Source organism: Leptodactylus fuscus, chromosome 1, assembly GCF_031893055.1.
Source record: "Leptodactylus fuscus isolate aLepFus1 chromosome 1, aLepFus1.hap2, whole genome shotgun sequence".
Taxonomy (NCBI): Eukaryota; Metazoa; Chordata; class Amphibia; order Anura; family Leptodactylidae; genus Leptodactylus; species Leptodactylus fuscus.
In genome coordinates, this window is record NC_134265.1 from 138,088,598 (window position 1) to 138,108,010 (window position 19,413).

Here is a 19,413-nt window from a genome sequence, read left to right on the forward strand (position 1 = left end):
CATGCACCCGGCAACGTGCAGATTTTATTCGCCCTTAACATCTGTTTCTTTGTCAAGCTAAGGGGATGTAATTGTTTTTCAAAAAGCTTCTTAATTAGGTTAGATTTTGTCGTCTTAAGAATGCTGCCTGTGATCAAAATGGACTCTTCCACTATTTAGCAAGCCTTTGTTGAATGAGTCATCCAGGCTGTCTCTCATTGGATGGAACGGTTAGCACCCAAGGGATTGCCAGGCAGAGGCTGCATGGCCCTGCTTCATTCACAGAATTATTGATATGCGAGCCAGCCCTTTCATTCACATAAATAGAGTTTCATTCACATTTTACAGTTTTTATTTATACTGTATGTAAAGAAGAGAAGCATTTGGGGGATGATAGCTCTTTCCTTGTGTTAGATAAGAGCTGAAACAGTCTATGATGTGAGTATTCGCTGTTCCTGTGCTTCTAGAAAGAAGGGGTAAGATGAAGACTGGGAGAATACTGCAGCGTGTTGTGTCGTGTGCTTAATGAAAGGCTGTTCTGCACTTGACTGGAAGCTCGCTCTTACATTAAATAGGACATTTCCATTATTCATCACTCCCGGGAGCGGAGGTGCTGACTTATTTCACGTCACAAATGAGACTAATTAAACATCTCCATCTGAAAGTTTATTTAGCCCTTGTACGTTGTCTGCGCTGCAGCATATGTGTGTGTGTGTTGAAGATGGGGGGCTATAGTGTAATATTAATGCTGCAATGGGAGACATGGCACACCACTTGCTATATATTCCTACTGTTTCTTATCATTTGTGGCCTGTGAAATCATGACCGATGATGGCTTATTTTAAGTCGGCATGTAGGTATCTGTACTTTTTACAAAAAATATACGCCATGTTAAGATGAAAAACTGTGCTTTCTTTTATTTGCATACATGTACTTGAAACAATAGTCTCATTATCTGTGTAGAAGTTGTGGCTATGGATTTGCATTTATTGGTGACAGTATAGGGGTAGGACTATTTTACAGGTGAGCACCTCTAAGTATTACAGGTGCACATCACCTTTGGAGGGTGAGTAAAATTAATATAACTTGAAGAAATGATCCGTTTGCGAAGTTGGGAAAAGGAAATTTGAGAATTGATTGGTTCTAGTGTGCTGTAAGTGGGTGGATGTTTTTTGTGCTACAGGAAGTGATTTGCAGTGCTCACTGAGCCTTTTGTTGAAAAGGGTCTCCTCATTTGTGTGAGTCATGCTTTTGCTGTGAGCGAGTTGGCAGCTCTAACCAGAAGTGGAATGTCATATAGAACTGTCTGCTCCTACCTCCATTCTCATCCTATAGCTGCATGGACATAGAGACATTTTTATTTCTTCTGGAGGAATATATCAACAATTAATGCTCTTTTTTAATCACTACCATTTTATTATACGGTTGATTTATTTCTTGTATTTGGTTTTACAGGTGCCACTATGAACCTCTGGCAATGTTAACAAAGGTGTATCTTAGACTGGCATCAGATTTGCCACAACATATGAAAGAAACTATATAAAAGGGCATGCTTCAACGTACCAAGTATAACCGCTTCAAGAATGAATCTGTGACACCGGTCGATGATCTTTTGCACAATCTGTCCACGAACAGTAAAGCCTCTACGGTCGCCGGTAACCCATCTACAATTCCTTGCCTGGTTCCGACCACAGACTTACAGAAGGACCAGGAAGATGGACCCACCTCTCTTTGTACATTTATTCACAAAGTGTCTCACATGAAACTCTCCAGCACGGGCAGCCTGTTGGGTATAAAAAACCTTTCCTCTGCAGTAAAGGAGCTTGCTGGTTCCAAGTTACAGGGTAGCTCTCCTGCTCTTAGTACAGCAGCAGGGGCTTCGGACAACACATGTAACCTTGTCTCTACCCCTCCGTGTTCTCAGCAGGACGTGAGCAAGATGAACACAGGGAAAAAAACACGATCGGAAGAAATGCATCTGGGAGGTGAAGATTGGAATCAAAGTAGCAGCTTCGTCAATAAGCCTTCTCGAGGATGGCTGCACTCGAATGAGAAGATTCAGGGACCTGGAGTGACGTACATTGTGAAGGTTGGTCTGCTGCTTTCTCCTTGTCTGCTTTTTCATGTTAAAAATGTCCTGTTTCGTGTAGCTTGTACAATACCGTTTAATTGATAAAGGTCTCTTTACCTATACTAAGTACACACAAATACATATAAATAATAGCGTTCCTATGACCACACAGGATTGTTCGTTTCCAGATTTCCAATAGATTTTTTGTGTGTTGTAGTGAAGACGAAGCAGGTGAATTAATGAATGCAGTGGAAATCTGATGCTAATTTATTTGCTGTACATTGGGATATCCATGTCAGTAACTAAACAGCAGTCATACTTAAGTCATTCCCTTGGCTATATGTGTTTTCATTATTAGAAATCTTGTATACTTAATTTTGCGTCAGTGTGAATGGTTACAGACAGTGATAGATGTTTTTGAGTATCAAGGTATTCAGATTTTTAATCACGTCATATATGTGCTCATATTGTACATATGGTTTATAAGAAAGGTTTAAATATATTACAAAATGCCATTTCATCTGTGGAACTGTTGCATGAATATCTTTTACATTGTTAAAAAACTCACAGTTTTTATAGTCTTGTGAATAGAACACAGTTACCACCAAATTGCACAATATGGCAGTTCTCACTCGCCATCCTTCCACCACACATAGGTAGAATATATGCATATATACATGACATATATACTACCGCCCAAGGTAAGGAGAGCACTGGAGGGTCAGAGACAGTGAATGTCTCAACTTATTAGAATTTGATGTTTTCACTTTTTTTGTGTTTAGCGAAGTCTCCTAACAAGTAAATAACGTGCTTCTGTGCATTATTAAATCCCTTCCAGTACTATTACTATATTGTCAGTGAATATTCTTCTGTTTATTTAAATCCTTTCCATTTCCTCACTTTTGATATAATATCATTGTCGCACCCACCACCCGTGTATTCCACAAAATAATGCTCGTCATAACATTTTGCTGGCAATAACTGCATATACTAGGTTGTAGTCACAAATGTTATACACTTAGCTATACTTGGAGAGATATGTTATGTATCATAACTATTAACAGGGATAAGGATGTGGTAAATCTTGGGTTTACATAAATCTAACTTGCATTTCAAACTGGTCTCCAAGCTCAGACCTAGGGTATTGTTAGAAAAATGCTCTGTATTGGTAACACATGCCATGTACATAGACTTCAATGTACAGACCAGTTTCATGAACAATCTGCAGAAACATGTATGAATATAAACAGTACACAGCGCCAAAGCAATGGTGGTCTCTGAGTTCCTAGCATATCAACATTTACAAGGAAGAAAATCCAATTTAGAGGTATTACCAAAACATTTCTTTTTTCAGATTGATGTTGAACTATGTTGGGTATATGTTCACATAAACGCATTGGTCTTTGGTATTAGCTATGTTGCCTAAACGTTGTATATACCATTTAACAATGCTAATATACAATGGTGGCACGGTATCTAAAAGGAGGCTACCACAGCCGTATACAAAGAAGGCAGTATAAGGCTGAGATATCTTCTACTATATCATGGAGAAAGAGATTACCTAGTGGTGGACATATACCCTGTATAGCCTGTTCATGACATAGCCTGCATAACCTATTCAACTGCACAAGGGTCAATAATTGATCAACTTTGACCCTAGGAGCTTCAAAACAAGAATCCTTCCCATTGTTAGCACTCTGTATAGGCCTCTGATAGATGACAGTGACACTGCTTCATCCCAGCATTTATTCTATGTATGATAGAATAAACTGAGTATGCAGTGCCTGTGTGCCTGAACACTACATCATAGGATATCCCTGTTATCTCCATTCACTACCTTGTCAACAATAAATGCAATCATAAATCCCTTCACTGTCCTAGACCACCGGTGATGTTCTCATTAACCAACTCACTATGCAAATCACCAATAGTTGAAAAAAAAGAAAAGGCAACATATCAAGGCTACTAGACTACCTTATGGGTGTCATAGAAAGGGTTCCCCCATTCAGAATCCTTCTTTATTAAGAACAGGAGGATCCACCACAAAGAGGAACTCTGGAGATGTAAGTTCTGGGTATTGCTACCAGAAGAGGTCTACATGTTGTCTGTGTCCACCCTTGGGTTTTTCTTTATAGAATGTCTTACCTTGTGTAGCTTTAATGAAAGGTCATCATGAAGAGAATGCTAGAAAGACATTATGCCACAGCGCCCCAAGGTTTACTATGCTTTCTAGCCTCAGATTGGTATGGTTTAGTTGTGTAAGCCATTGCAGTACAGGGTGGTTTTCTAAAATGTACGCATGCTGCCAGGACATTTAATAGTGCTTATATTATTCACATACAGTCATAAGCATAAATGAAGTAATGTAGATTAATATTTAATGTTTGTTTTGTTATTTGATACTAGATACTCTTGATACCATCATATATACCTCCAAAATCTGTAGGCATTAGGATAAACCTGTAAGTATTGTACTCTTGGTCAAACTAATCAAAAAATGTGATGTGTTTTTTTATTTGTACATCAAGTGTGAAGCATAAATTATTCTATCTGATAAAAGCGTTTATCCTTCTACTTTAGATATATGATCTGTTATTTTGGCTGAAGTTAGTCATACTGGCAACTCATATTACTAACTGGTACTAATATTTTCAGAATGTCTGAATGAAACATATAGTACTAACTAATGTTGTTACTCACAGCACACTCTAATATCCCCCCGAAAGACATAAAGGAGTTAATGCATCATTTTATATGCGTGTGTAAACTACACTTTATGGGTGATGACGGATTTTATTACCAGGAATTTCATTTTTATCTGCCTTATGACTGGGCCATTTTCTCTGGTTCATGACCGGACACAAATTTGGGTCTTTTAGTTCATGTGGCTTTGAAAGCTGTAATATATTTTTTTGCTTGGGCTATTTCAATGGGTTTTTTTTGTATTTTTTAAATTGATATATAGGACATATTTTTGTATAGGAAAATGTAAAATAAGAGTTTTAACTGTTTTGACTTTTTCTTGTTTTTTTTAGTGGCACAAAACACTATTAAAATTATTTTTAATAATACTCTCCACATTTTTATGTAGGTGAAACAAACTTTTATATCAGACCTTGTGAAGTGGGAATGATACTGGTGTTCTTTTTTTCTTTCTAACTTGTCTTTATTTTTTTCCTTATTTTTTACTCAATTTGCCCCATAAAGTCATAATATTTTTGCAGATTTTCCTATGACTGGGGCGGATATATTAGCTACAGTTACAGGTGGTATACTGACTAATGGAATACACTTCAGGGCAGATCAGTTCCTGCAGTTCATTGTTTCCTGGAACAGGAGGAAGCCGCATTACATCAGCTTCCATAGCTATGTACAATAATAGATAAATATAATGATACATTAAGTGCTGTCTATACAGTGATCGGGAAGTCAGGAATAGTAATAACCTGTCCCTCCTTTCTCTTTGGGGAGTCTGGCTCTCAATGACTAACTTCTATATCTGCACACTCTGCGAGAAAGTACCATTATGTCCTTGTAGAGTTATGCTGGGCTCACTCTTGTGCCTGGTAATCTATCCACTTGCAAACAGTTAAAAAAAAAACAAAAAAAAAAACCTGTTTGGTACATAAAGGATTCCAAACAGTTACACAGCAAATACTCAAATCTGTCTTTTTAGACAAATTAGTGAATGGGTGTCCGTCAAAATAACGGACCGTTTGTTTCAGTGTGTGTCCGTTTTTGAACAATCTATTTTTTTTCCCACTTCTTTATTCTGAGCATGCATAAAGGGAAAAACAGATTGCAAGACAGACACAAACAGATTGCTATCCATTTATAATCCGTTTGTAATCCCCCTTGCAAAAACGGTTCTGATGCGGTCCGTCATGTATCCTTATTTTTTTAACGGAGACAAAGTGTTACAAGTATGACTTTGGTCTCCGTCCAAAGAGTGGATACACGGTGTACTGTAAGTATGGAAATGCTCGAAATAACTGAGGATTTTGTCCCCTATACTGTGAGCAGGATAAAAGTGTTTACTGGAGAAGAACCCTTCTTACAATTTTCCACAATTAAAACATCTCTAGGTTTCTTGGGTCGAGGTCAGAGGTCTCCTCTGCGGACTTTCTTCTTAAATTATACCTCTAGGGAAACCACTATATTTTCCGTAGGTATAATTGACATGCTGCGATTTCCAAAACCGTGACGATCTTCCAGAATCCCATTCACTACAGTGACTGGAAATCACCTAATTTTTTGTGCAATATTTCCCCCATGTGGAACCCCGGCCTTATTTGCTTTTTTAAAATGAAATTTAACCCTTTCCCACTCTGTGCGTACTATTACGTCGTGCTGAGTGTATACAAGATACTCCGACTCCGTTAGATTAACCCCCTGGATCTTGTGATCAGTAGTGATCACGGTATCCAGGAGGTCCGGGGGCAAGATCGCCACCCCATCACTTCTTTATGCCAGAAGGGTTGCCATGACTGCCTATGCATAGTTCCAATAGGTACTGTGTGATGTTCTGAAGTACTATGTACTGCAGTACAATGCCAAGGGGATCTGAGATCCCAGATTCAATTCCCCTTGTGGGACATGTACAAAGGGGCAAACAAACAAACACACAAAAAATAAACACATAATACATTTAAAAAAAACAAAACACCTTTATATTTAAAAAATATAAACAAATGTAAACAAAAAAAAATAACCAAACATGTTAGGTATCCCCACGCACATATAAGTCCTCACTATCCAAAAATTGTGTTAATTATCCTGTATGGTGAACACCAAAAAAAATATATACCACAGTGCTCAAATTAAAATATTTTGGTCACTCTGCTTTAAAAAAAAAACAGCAATAAAAAGTGATTAAAAAGTCATACATACCAAACATTGGTACCAACAGATTTAGAAATATGTGTAAGGGCCCCTTCACACGGAGGATACACTGGCTGATTCTGAACGTGTAAACATTCCGAATCAGCAGTGTTTAAAACAGACCCCATTGCTTTCTATGGGAACCGGCATACGTGTGCTCCCCATAAAAATGAATGGAAAAACGCAGCCTATTAATTTCTATAGGGAGCGCACGTATGCCGGCTCCCATAGAAAGCGATGGGGTCTGTTTTAAACGCTGCTGATTTGGAATGTTTACACGTTCAGAATCAGCCAGCGTATACTCTGTCTGAAGGGGCCCTAAAAGTACGAACAAACAGCCCACTTAGTTGTATGGGATCACAGGTGAAGATTGGTGTCCGAAATACAAGTGCACAGGATTAAATCCTTCGGTAAGAATTATATATAACAGGCCAAATACAAGGAAAAAATATCCAGAACAAGTAAAATTGTAAATATATATATAAAACTTAACTTTTAATTATCGTGAAGAAAAAATATAAAATGGGATACAACGCATACTGAACCGCTTATGTATTTCAGGGCCTAGTTTAACTCTCATCCACTACACTGGTATTTTATATCACAGTATTTTAGCTTCCAGCTATCACACTAGTAACTAACCCATTGCGACTATGCCATATGTAGCTCCGAACTACTGTGTCTACTAATAATGAGAGACAATTGTAACTGTATGTGTAATAAAAATATATACAATATCCCAATATACTTTCTGTATCAATTCCTCACAGTTTTCCAAATTTGCTTGCTGTCTGTTACTTCTTGTAGATAAAACTCTGACCATGATCATGTGATATACAGTCCATGGTCATGTGATGAGCACATGGGTGCCACTCGTTATAGTCCCTGCACAGTAATCAGACATCTGCCTGGTAACGAGCTGCACAACTGTGTGCTCACCACATGACCATGGACTGATTTTTAGCCTCTAGAAGTAACAGAATGAATGACAGTAAGTAGAGATCTAGAAAACTGCAAGGAATTGATACAGAAAGTATGTTGGAAAATTGTATATCTTTTTAGTATAGAAATAGTAACATTTGTCTTTCAATATTGGTCTGAAAGTGTCCAACCCCTTTAGCACACCTTATTTGTTAAGTTATGCAAACAAGCAGTGCTTTATTTTTATATTAGTTTTATGTTACTATTATACTTTGGTTATAATTCAACCATCTATACCTGACCATACACATTACATATGGCAGCTGTCTGTTGAATGATGGCCAGCCAGCTTGATGGGAGGACGTTACTCCGCTTATTTTTGACATGCTATTCTTTGTTAAGCAACAGATAGTTGCGTGGATGGGTTTATATGCTGCAGCTAGTATCTAGGAATGATCGCTGAGTAAGTGATCTCTAGTGATTCCCTTCACATTAAGATGATTTCAGTGACCTGAATAAAAACTAATCACATTGCAATAATATTGCTAAATGCAAAAATATTTTAAATAAAAAATATAGGAGAAAGAAGAGGTGGTGAAAAAGAAGGATAGTCTCAGCTGAGACTATTGTTTCTCAGTATTATGTGAGGAAATCCTCATTAGAATTAGATAGATAGATAGATAGATAGATAGATAGGAGGTAGATAGATAGATAGATAGATGATAGATAGAAAGATAGATAGATAGATAGATAGATAGATAGATAGATACTCGTATTTGGAAAGACTTGGAAAATGGTGGATGAAAATACTCAAATGGTAACAAAGGGAAATTGTGATTATGGCATCAATATGCATTGTGAATATGTCTGTAAAATCATCAACCAGAGGAGATAAAATTTGATATTTAGTATTTACCAATTGGAATCTGGTGGAGGTTATGGTGAAAGAAAATATTAACTTAATTGACCACCACCAGTACAGAAATCTGGAAATAGATAGTAATAAATGCTACATATGAATCCTTTGTAGAGGCATGGAAACTGTATGACAACACATTAGCGAAATTAAATGGAAACCACTGTAGTGAAGGTGTAAATAATATGGAAATGTACCTAACAGAGAGTTATATAAAATTAGATAGAAGGAGGTAAACATATTGATAACAAAACATAATGGGAAGAGTAAAATCTATCAAAGATGGAAGTAAAACATTTTCAGGTATATTATAGTGACAGAAAGAAGAAAAACTGCAACTCCAAAAATTAGAAATGTGGAAAATAACTATATAAGGCTAAGGCCACACAGAGCAAAACGCACGAAAAGAATACTGCTGGAAAAAAGCAGGGGAAACGCATCACGATTTTTCTACAGGATTTTTCATGGTATTTTGCTGAGTTTTTCTACCCATTCTGTCCTTATTATACTTATAGGGAAAATGGCAGCATTTCTGCAGGTATAATTGACATGTTTTTGAAAATGCAGATTTTCCGCTGCATACACAGGCCCGTGATAATGCACAGGTGAATTAATGGGTCTATAGAGAGCTATCACACTGACAAAACCCAGTGTATGGGTACCTTAATGGAAACTGATAGACAATGAGATCCCTTGGGATCCATTGATATTTATCATATATATTCATGTCTAAAGATGGCGAACCTCTCAAGATTAATTTCATTTTAGGCTTGGGTTCAGTTGGTTTGGGATTAAGATTTGTTTCAGGTCGAACACAATCAGTATGAACCACACCTTAAAGGGGTATTCCCAACTCAAAAATCCTATCTATACTGATAGCTTATGTAAATTGAAGACTTTTACTAAATATATTGCCTTAGAAATTCTGCTTTGTTCTCCTGCTATGTGACCTTATTCCCCCATTGTTTACATAGTGTTGCTATAACCACGGACCTATAGGACAAGTGACGTCACTCACTCACTGATCTTGCTGGCAGGACAATCGTTCAACTAATTGCAGTTTTCCTGATATAGCAAAACTCTTATCTCTGTAAGTAAACACAAATAACACTGAGCCTGGTTCTCTACAAGCATCTGCATATTGTCTGATCTGTATAAGTATTGTGAGACTTCTCTGGCCATTTAGCAAGAGGGAGGGGGAGGGAGGAGAAATACAGGAAGTGAGATGACATGTATGTCTATGGAAAGAAAACGAATATTAAGCAGTGGATACAAACTCAGACTAACCATACACTGCGCTGCCACTCACTTTTATGCATTTTAACATTTAAAACGCTCCAAAAATGACCCATCTTTTGGGGGAAAGGTGCTTTCTTGTGGTGTGTTAGACACACATGGGGCCTATAATGCAAAACACAATGGTTTTATAGAAATATTACCTCATTATGATGACTTGTAAGTGATACAGGCTTATTGTTATTTGGGAGTCAAATTTGTGGCTGTGAATCTAGTTGAAAAGTGATGAAGAATTGGCTTTTTATTTTATCTTGTCATGTGAAATCAATTTTTTTGTGATGGACCAGGCTGAATAACATGTCTGGCTGAGTGGTAACAGTGGTGGTAGCTGTGGCAACATGTCTGGCAGTGCGGCAGAGACTAATATGATGGACCAGGCCACAGAACATATCTGTCTGACTGGTGGCAGTGGTGGTAGGTAGTTGGTGGCTGTGGCAACATGTGTGGCAGAACTCAATATGATGGAACAGACCTCAGGACATGTCTGACAGGCAGAGGCCACCTGGGTACGCTTGCTACTGGCAGTTGCAGTGATCTCCCTAAACACTGCAACAAGCTGGGTATACAGCCTATCATGATAATATTAAAATTTTTATTCCCTTTGGGAATCAGGGAAGAATTCCCTCATTTTATCTTTTTAGCTAGTGTCTAAGAACACTGCCGTCCAATACTCATCCCTCTGTTTGATGCTAATAATACGCTTGTTGCTGTGTAATCAGCCAAATGTACAGTCTGCCATGTTTGCCAAAATATGCACAGACCCAGGGACCTGCCATGGTTGGTCTTCTTCTTTTTTTAAAATGTAGATTGTGAGCCCCACATAGAGCTCACAATGTACATTTTAAACTATCAGTATGTCTTTTTTTGGAATATGGGCTACAAACTCCTTGCAGATGGTTTTTTACCCTTGGCGGGATTTGAACACCAGGACTACAGCACTGCAAGGCTGCAGTGCTAACCACCGTGGTTGGTGTTCTTGACCAGCATCATCCTCCTCATCACCATCATCTTGAAACAGTTAAGTGTCAACCTCCCCTGTGACATATCAAGGCTCCCGACTACATCCAAGAGAATCTTTCTCTTCTTCCAGTCTAGTAGTCCCAGTTCATTTACCATAATAACCCTGAACCGGATCTTCACCTTCCTCCATCAACACAGGGCAATGACACTGTTGAAATTGTTCCTCCTCTTCCATCTCTCATTGCATTGGTTTAAGGGTTGCCTGTAAATTATACAGTATAGGGGTCACATCGCTGATGCTAAAGTCATCCCTGCTGGCAAGTTTGGCGGCTTCTTGAAAGGGCTTAAGAAGCCAGCACACTTAAGTCTGCAATGACGTATCTCGAATTAACACATTTTCCCTGTGGTCTGTTACAAACAATAATTGTTCATTGCCTTGTGCTGCTCACAGAGTCTCTCCAGCATGTTTAAGTTGGAACGTCGGAGATAAGGTGGTGTAAAGACAAACAGTTTTGTCGCTACAAATTGAGCAGGGTGTTTTTTGCCTTGTAAAAATGGCTAAAATATGCATCGGTTTTTCTGGCCTTGAGGAGCGCACCTCTTTTAAGCCGCAATGAAGGTTAATAAAGTGGAAATCACCATATTAAGGACATGCGAAGTACAGGGACAATGTGTTATTTCTCCTAACTCCAGCATACTAACAATATTGGTGATGTTGTTTCTGGCAACGCTGCCCATTTTGAGTTGGTGAGGAGCCGTCTAGTGAGATACTTGCTATAGGATACACCAAAGTAGCTTCTCCTCTGTGTGGCTCCTCTGATCCAGGCTCATTAATTGCAAAACCACATAGCAGAGATTCACCTTACACCCATGAAACGAGGGTGGAAGAGGAGGAATAAGATTGGAAGCGATGGCTTGCCCTGGTGAAGATGGTGGCAGGAAATGATTCTTAGAAGAGGTGGATCAGCCCTGCATGGTGTTGGAACTAGATCTGAACAATCAGGGTGGAACTAGCATCTGCCCTTTGCTACATTTCGGGATTGTGGCTGCTGCTGCTCATTGACCCATGGCAATACAAAGCAGGGGCAGCTTTGCAGAGAAATAATGGTGGCTGGGTATCCTCAATTGAGGTTGAGCTTGTGTCATCAATTGGTGAAAGGCAGTGGAATCCACTAAGTGGTACAGCAAAGACTCTACTACCAGAAGCTTGGTAAGGTGCGAGTTAAGTTGCACAATTACCAGATGACTGGGTGCATATTGCTGTCTTCTGTCCACACATTCCCTCATAGATGACTTACATTGGTGTAAAGAGTTGAAACAGGAGTCAGAGGGATAGGAGAAACAGGTAAGGAAGGTTGCTGTGACTGGGATAAATATATTACAGTGGATAATGTGAAGTAGACACTGGTGACAGTCTAGAAAGGCCCTGTGGTAAATGACATGTTTTGTAAGAAGAGGAGGAACACACAGATACCTAACTCAAGATCACATTACTCTAGGATGCAAAACCCTCCTGAGATGAGCTAGCCAAATAATCGAAAACTTCTTCTTCTTCGGAAATAGTGAAACTTGTTTTTTTTTTTAGATTACTGTAAACTAAACTGTTTAAACTGTTTATTCGGTGAACACACCGCCTCCCCCGGCCGTGACTCTCTGTGTGTGTGTGTATAAGGACTGACACGTGGATTGTTTTTTCTGTTGGGAACCCTTTTGGCTGGAGAAGGATTTCTGCCATGCAATTTATGGGATGATACCCAGATTTGCTGGTTCAGATTAACAATAATGTTCCACTGTGTATGGATCAGCCAACAAAGACCCCATGAAAATGTTTCATTTTAAGATTAATGCAGGCCAGACTGGGTATTGGGGAAACAACAAGAAACCGCTTGTAGATAACAGAGTTATTGTCTATGTCTTCAGCAATTCTAGCATTAATCTGTCCTGGGTAATTGATTGATTCTCTTAGTTCTACTAGTCCTCTAACTATTGCTGGAATAGCTATTGCTTTTTCTGAACTGCGCTATAGCCTATGATGCAGTGAGACGGATTACAGTTCCATGTTCACCATTACAGCAACAACTAAAGGTTGATCAGCAGTGTCCAAGCTTATGTACTCCATCAGCTCTGTAAGGTCCACCTACCCTGTTTCCTCGAAAATAAGACAGTGTCTTATATTAAATTTTGGTCCTAAAGACATGCTATGTCTTATTTACAGGGGATGTCTTATGTGCTAAGATTGCGCAAAGATTGTATAAAGAAAAACATTGCTGCCAGCTGAACTCTGTGTGCGGTGCTCTAACAGTAGATACAACGTATTGCAGCGGTGTCAGCAGCCGGCATATCTGTGCACACAGAACATTGCGCACAGTGTTCAGCTGGCTGCAATGTTTTTCTTCATACAATCTTTGCGCAGAAAGATTATTACCGTATTACTGGGGGATGTCTTACTTTCGGGGGGTGCCTTATATTAGGCAATTCAACAAAACCTCTGCTATGTCTTACTTTTGGGGGATGACTTATTTTCGGGGAAACAGGGTACCACTGGCTGTGAGAATGTCAGACAGACATGTATGAAATCATTGCACATGTGTACATTCCTCCCAACCGTCCTGATTTCCGCGGGACATTCATGAATTCAGTGTCCTGTCCCACGATCCCGGTCGGCAGGAGGTATGTCCCGTTTTCAACTCATCGGCTCCGGACGCCGATGAGTTGAACACATATGCGAGTAAAGCAGGAGCTCTCACAGCTCAGCTCCTGCCTTACTGCTGCGCTCCGGCGTCGGCGTGTGTAGGCGTGATGTGATGACGTCACATCAGGCCTACAACTATGTGAGTAGAGTGAGAGAGCAGCGGTAGAGCGTTGGAAGGTGAGTATTTGTGTTAAACATTGAGGGGAACGTAATGTAGGGGGCCTATGAAACTGGGGGCATATAGGCGGGGAGAACGACATCACATTGGGGCAGATGAAGGGGGGGCGGCATGACACTGGGGCAGATGAAGGGGGGGACGGCATGACACTGGGGCAGATGAAGGGGGGAGAACGGCGTGACACTGGGACAGATGAAGGGGGGGAGCGGCATGGCACTGAGGCAGATGAAGGGGGGGACATGAATCTGGGGGCAGAGATGGTTGGGACATGAATCTGGGGGCAAAGATGTGGGGACATGAATCTGGGGGCAGAGATAGGGGGGCATGAAACTGGGGGCAGATAAAGGAGTTATATGAAACTGTGGGAGAGATGGAGGGGGGGATATAATTTACAGGTGACTATAGGAGGATTATAATGTGTTGGGGCACATGAAAAATGAATTATTATTTTATTATTATTATTATTATTATTATTATTGCTTATTTATATAGCACCATTAATTCCATGGTGTTTTACATTTGGGGGTTTACATACAATACACAAAGTATACGGGTAGATATAATACTAACAGTGATCGACTGGCACAGTGGGGTAGAGGGCCCTGCCCGCGAGGGCTTACAATCTATGAGGGAAGGGGGGGGGGGGTAGAGATAGAAGGAGAGGGGGAGACTGTACAGATGGCAGTGAGGTGATAGTGTTATTAGAGGTTGTAGGCCTTCCTGAATAGGTGAGTCTTCAGGGCCTTCTTGAAGCCTGTGATTGTGGGGGTCAGTCTTATGTGTCGTGGTAAGGAGTTCCAGAGTATGGGGGATGCACGGGAGAGATCTTGGAGGCGGTTGTGTGAGGAGCAGATGAGAGCGGAGTAGGAGGTCATTGGAGGATCTGAGGTTACGTGTGGGCAGGTAGCGGGAGATTAGGTCAGAGATATATGGAGGGGACAGGTTGTGGATCGCTTTGTATGTTAACGTTAGTAGCTTGAACTCAATTCGCTGGGCTATGGGTAGCCAGTGGAGGAACTGGCAGAGGGGAGCAGCCGATGAGGATCGGGGGGTGAGGTGGCTTAAGCAAGCAGCACAGTTTAGTGTGGACTGGAGGGGGGTGAGGGTGTTAGCTGGGAGTCCATGGAGAAGGGAGTTGCAGTAGTCTAAGCGGGAGATTATGAGGGCCTGGACGAGCATCTTGGTAGTTTTTTGGGGTGAGGAAGGAGCGGATTCGATGGATGTTCTTGAGCTGGAAGCGACAGGAGGTGGCTTGAAGGATAGGTCAGAGTCCAGGGTTACCCCAAGGCATCGGGCCTGTGGGAAAGGGGTAAGTGGGGTTCCATTAACTTTGATAGATGGGTCGGGTGGAGGGTAAATGATGAACTCTGTTTTCTCCATGTTGAGTTTGAGAAAGCGGAAGGAAAGGAAGGAGGATACAGCTGCTAAACAATCTGGAACTCTGGCCAGCAGGGAGGTAATGTCTGGTCCAGAGATGTAGATTTGGGTGTCGTCGGCATAACAGTGGTACTGGAAACCATGAGATTCTATGAGTTGGCCCAGGCCAAGGGTGTAGATGGAGAACAGGAGGGGTACTATAACGGAGCCTTGGGGGACACCTTCAGAGAGTGGGCGCGGTGAGGAGGTGGTTTGTGAGTAGGAGACGCTGAATGTGCGGTCGGTGAGGTATGAGGAGATCCAGGAAAGGGCCAGGTCTGAGATGCCAAGGGATGAGAGAATTTCTAACAGGAAGGAGTGGTCAACTGTGTCAAAGGCAGAGGAGAGGTCAAGGAGTAGGAGGACAGAGTAACGGCGCTTGGCTTTGGCGGTTAGCAGGTCATTAGTGATTTTTGTTAGGGCAGTTTTAGTGGAGTGACAGGGTCTGAAGCCTGACTAGTCTGTCAAACAGCAGGTTGAACGAGAGGAGGAGAGTTCGGAGTGGACCTCAAGTAGTTTTGAGGCATACGGGAGTAGTGAGATGGGATGATAGTTGGCTAGGGAGGACGGGCTGAGGGACAGTTTCTTAAGTATAGGTGTGACAGTGGCATGTTTGAAGGCAGAGGGGAAGGATCCATTGGCTAGGGATAGGTTGAAGAGATGGAGGGCCGGAGTAGGGCCGGAGTAATAACTTCAGTGAGCTTGGGGATGAGATGTGACTGGATTGGGTCAAGCGCGCAGGAGGTGAGGTGGGATTTGGAGATTAATGAGGAGAGTTTTTGATCAGTGATGGAGGAGAAACAGGTCAGGGATGGGAGCAGCGAGTAATTGGGTAGAGGGGTTGTCGGAGGAGTAGAGTGAGACTGTCTCTGATGGTGTCAATTTTAGTTTTAAAGTAAGAGGCGAAGTCGTCAGCTGAGATAAGTGATGTCTGAGGGGGGGCAGGAGGACGGAGGAGGGAGTTGAAGGTGGAGAATAGCTGTTTGGGGTTGCGAGAGAGTGCAGATATGAGTTTGTTGAAGTAGACCTGCTTTTCGGAAGTGAGTGCGTTCTTAAATGTGAGAACTGCCTCTTTGTAACTGAGGAAATCCTCCTGGGAGTGGCTTTTCTTCTAGAGGCGTTCTGCAACCCACGAGGCACGTCTCAGTATTTTAGTCAGGTCGGTGTGCCAGGGTTGTCTATTGATCGGTCAGGCTCTGGTGTTTGTGTAGGGAGCCACAGAGTCAAGGGCTGAGGTAATGGTGGTATTATAGAAGGCAGCAGCGGCATCTGTGTCTTGGAGTGAGGATATGTCAGCGAGTAGTAGGAGAGAGTCTGAGAGGGTGCAGGTGTCAAGGCGGTTGAGGTTCCTGCAGGGGCGTGGTGGTTTAGAGATTGGGGGGGTCTATTGGAGAGGAGTGGGCAGAGAATGTCAACAGGTTGTGGTCATAGAGCGTAGACGGAGAGTTGGAGAGGTTGCATATGGAGCAGAGGCGGGTGAATATGAGGTCTAGTGTGCCCCCCTTTATGTGGGTGGCAGAAGAGGACCAAAGGGAGAGACCAAAGGAGGCGGTGAGGGACAGGAGGCTGGAAGCAGGGGGGTTAGAATGGGCGGAGTCAACATAAAAGTGGGCGGAGTTAAGTTTGCCGCTGCGCACACGTGCGTCGCATATTTTCTCCCTCTTTCGGCTCTTCAAAAGTTGGGAGGTATTCACTGTGTATGCTCTGTATTTCCTGGTCAAACATGTGGCTGTGCCCATTTTCTCATAGCACAGCCATTTCTGTTGATCCAAAGTGAATCACTATTTATTCGTTGTTGTTAAAAACCAAACAATTTAGGTTGAATCCATGTCGTACACCCGCCTCTTTTCATGTTGGAATTCAACCTTTTCTTTACCAATAACAGAAATCCAATGCAGATAAGAACTTACCCTAAGCCCAGTTGTAGGCTTTCATCGTAATAAATAGACTACCACATAGTTCTTTACAAAATTGTTCAGAATTGATCAGAAGCCCCCATAGATGTAAATGCATAAGGGAATGCACTCGGATGTCACTTTGAGTGTGAGCTGAGTTACATTCTGATGCAATATCGTCCCCACGTCAGAAGCACACTCGGTTGTGTGCATATTGTCTCTGCTACTGTCCTAGACAGAATGCTTATTGATATGCATGCGCATTTTGAATGTTGAATTCTTTGTAACAATTCATCATTTTCTTGCAGTATTTGGGATGCATAGAAGTTTTACGTTCCATGAGATCACTAGATTTCAGCACAAGAACGCAGATAACAAGGTAGGACAAGTTTTATTTATTTAAAAGTACCTCAAGCAGTACTTTTTTTTTTTGTTTGTTTTTTTTTTTTTTTATATAGATTGTGAGCCCCATATTTTTTTCTCCTATTAGTATGTCTTTGGAGTATGGGAGGCAAATCCATGCAAACATGGGGAGAACATACAAACTCATTGCAGATGTTGTTCCTGGTAGGATTTGAACCCAGGACTTCGGCGCTGCAAGGCTGCAGTGCTAACCACTGAGCCACCGCGTTGCCCCAACAAGTTTTACTTTATGCTTATAACATGAACATACAATATAGTTTTTTCGTCAACAGTCTTTAAATTAACAAACAATAAAATATTATTTTATAGGGGTTGTACCGTGGGGCTGCCAGATTACAATGTGGCAACTCCATAGCAGTAAATGGTTCTCCATTCACTAGGAGGCTTTAGGGGGTCTTTGCTGTGGATATAGCCTTAATGGCACAACCCCTTTAACAATGATTTTAATTAATACTTATCTCCTTTAATAAACTTAAACTATGGAGAGCCCAGGGCAAGTGTGAACCGAACCTTATGGACACCATTGTTGTAACTGGTGTAATAGTGTTTGTAATTGGTTTCTGTTATACTCTGATAAAGCCAGAATACACCTCATATTCCAACTGAATGCCCTCCATATAGGCACGATTACTAGCTGTAGTTCAGTATTAGGGAGCCTTCACACGGAGTAAACGCTCCGCTTATTCTGAACGTAAACTCGTTCAGAGTGAGCGGCGTTAAAACAGATCCCATTGATTTCTATGGGTGCCGGCATACGCGCGTATCACATTGAAAGCAATAGGTAAAAAAGCCTCCCATTGATTTCAATGGGGAACGCGCGTATGCCGGCACCCATAGAAATCAATGGGATCTGTTTTAACGCCGCTCACTCTGAACGAGTTTATGTTCAGAATAAGCGGAGCGTTTACTCCGTGTGAAGGCTCCCTTAGCTGTTTTTTTTACCTTTTTATTATTATTTGTAATACACATTTTTATAATTCTATTCACAGAATGGCAATTTTGGTGTAATAAATTGGGAATGTAATCTATGTCGGCTGTCTCAGAATTTCAGTATAAGGGTCCGTCACACTATTTTTCCAGTTTCTAAAAACAAGTATTTTGACTGTGATCACTGCCCTTAAAGTTTGATTGTGATATTTCAATATATGTTTTTTGGACTTATTTTTTTTCTGTATAAATCTAAAGCAAAAAGCGTACCTTGAGCATGCTATATTTTGAAAAAAATACATCATAGACCCAAAAACATGCACCAAAAGTAAGAAAAACACAAAAAATGCACAGTTTCTAGTTAATAATTCCCTATTGCAGCAAAAATACAGCAAACGTGTCAGAGTGTGAGCGCTCAAAACAGATCCCATTCACTTCAATGTGTGTCGGCTTACGGGCGCTACACATTGAAATCAATGGGAGGCTTTCTAACCCATTGATTTCAATGTGTAGCGCGCGTGACTTAGGTGACTTAGGTTCCCAGTCTTCTTACAGGCCATAGGGTGGCACAGTGATGATGGGATTGTACATAAATGATGGATAGTAGAGATTTCTCCCCTCAGGCACGTCATGTTGTGGGTTTCCTGACTGTCTGTGTATTGGGTTGCTCTTGGTGTTGTTTGATAAGTAATGAAATCTAAAAAGTAGAATAACCTTTTGCAATATGTTCTTTTTCTTTAAGCAAACAGTATTGTGAAAGTCAATTTTAGTAATGATTTAAATGTATACTGTATCGTAGATATGACTGTAGTGGAGTTAGTCATCTCCGTCACCATCTGCTCAGAAAAGTATCAGATG

The 19,413-nt window shown here is 41.0% G+C and overlaps 1 protein-coding gene across 2 annotated transcripts in view; it reads left to right on the forward strand.

The window, feature by feature from the left end:
• Positions 1–353: 353 nt before the first annotated feature.
• The window catches only part of SHC3 (SHC adaptor protein 3), a 66,237-nt gene continuing 47,177 nt past the window's right edge, over positions 354–19,413 (forward strand). Inside the window, exons 1-3 of one of the 2 annotated variants that reach the window (XM_075276899.1) lie at positions 354–417; positions 1,435–2,068; positions 17,514–17,584. In XM_075276899.1, the coding sequence (XP_075133000.1) occupies positions 1,529–2,068; positions 17,514–17,584 (611 nt within the window). In that variant the 5' untranslated portion in view covers positions 354–417; positions 1,435–1,528. Of the gene's footprint in view, positions 418–1,245; positions 2,069–17,513; positions 17,585–19,413 lie in introns of those variants that run through there. The other variant, XM_075276909.1, reaches the window with a different exon arrangement.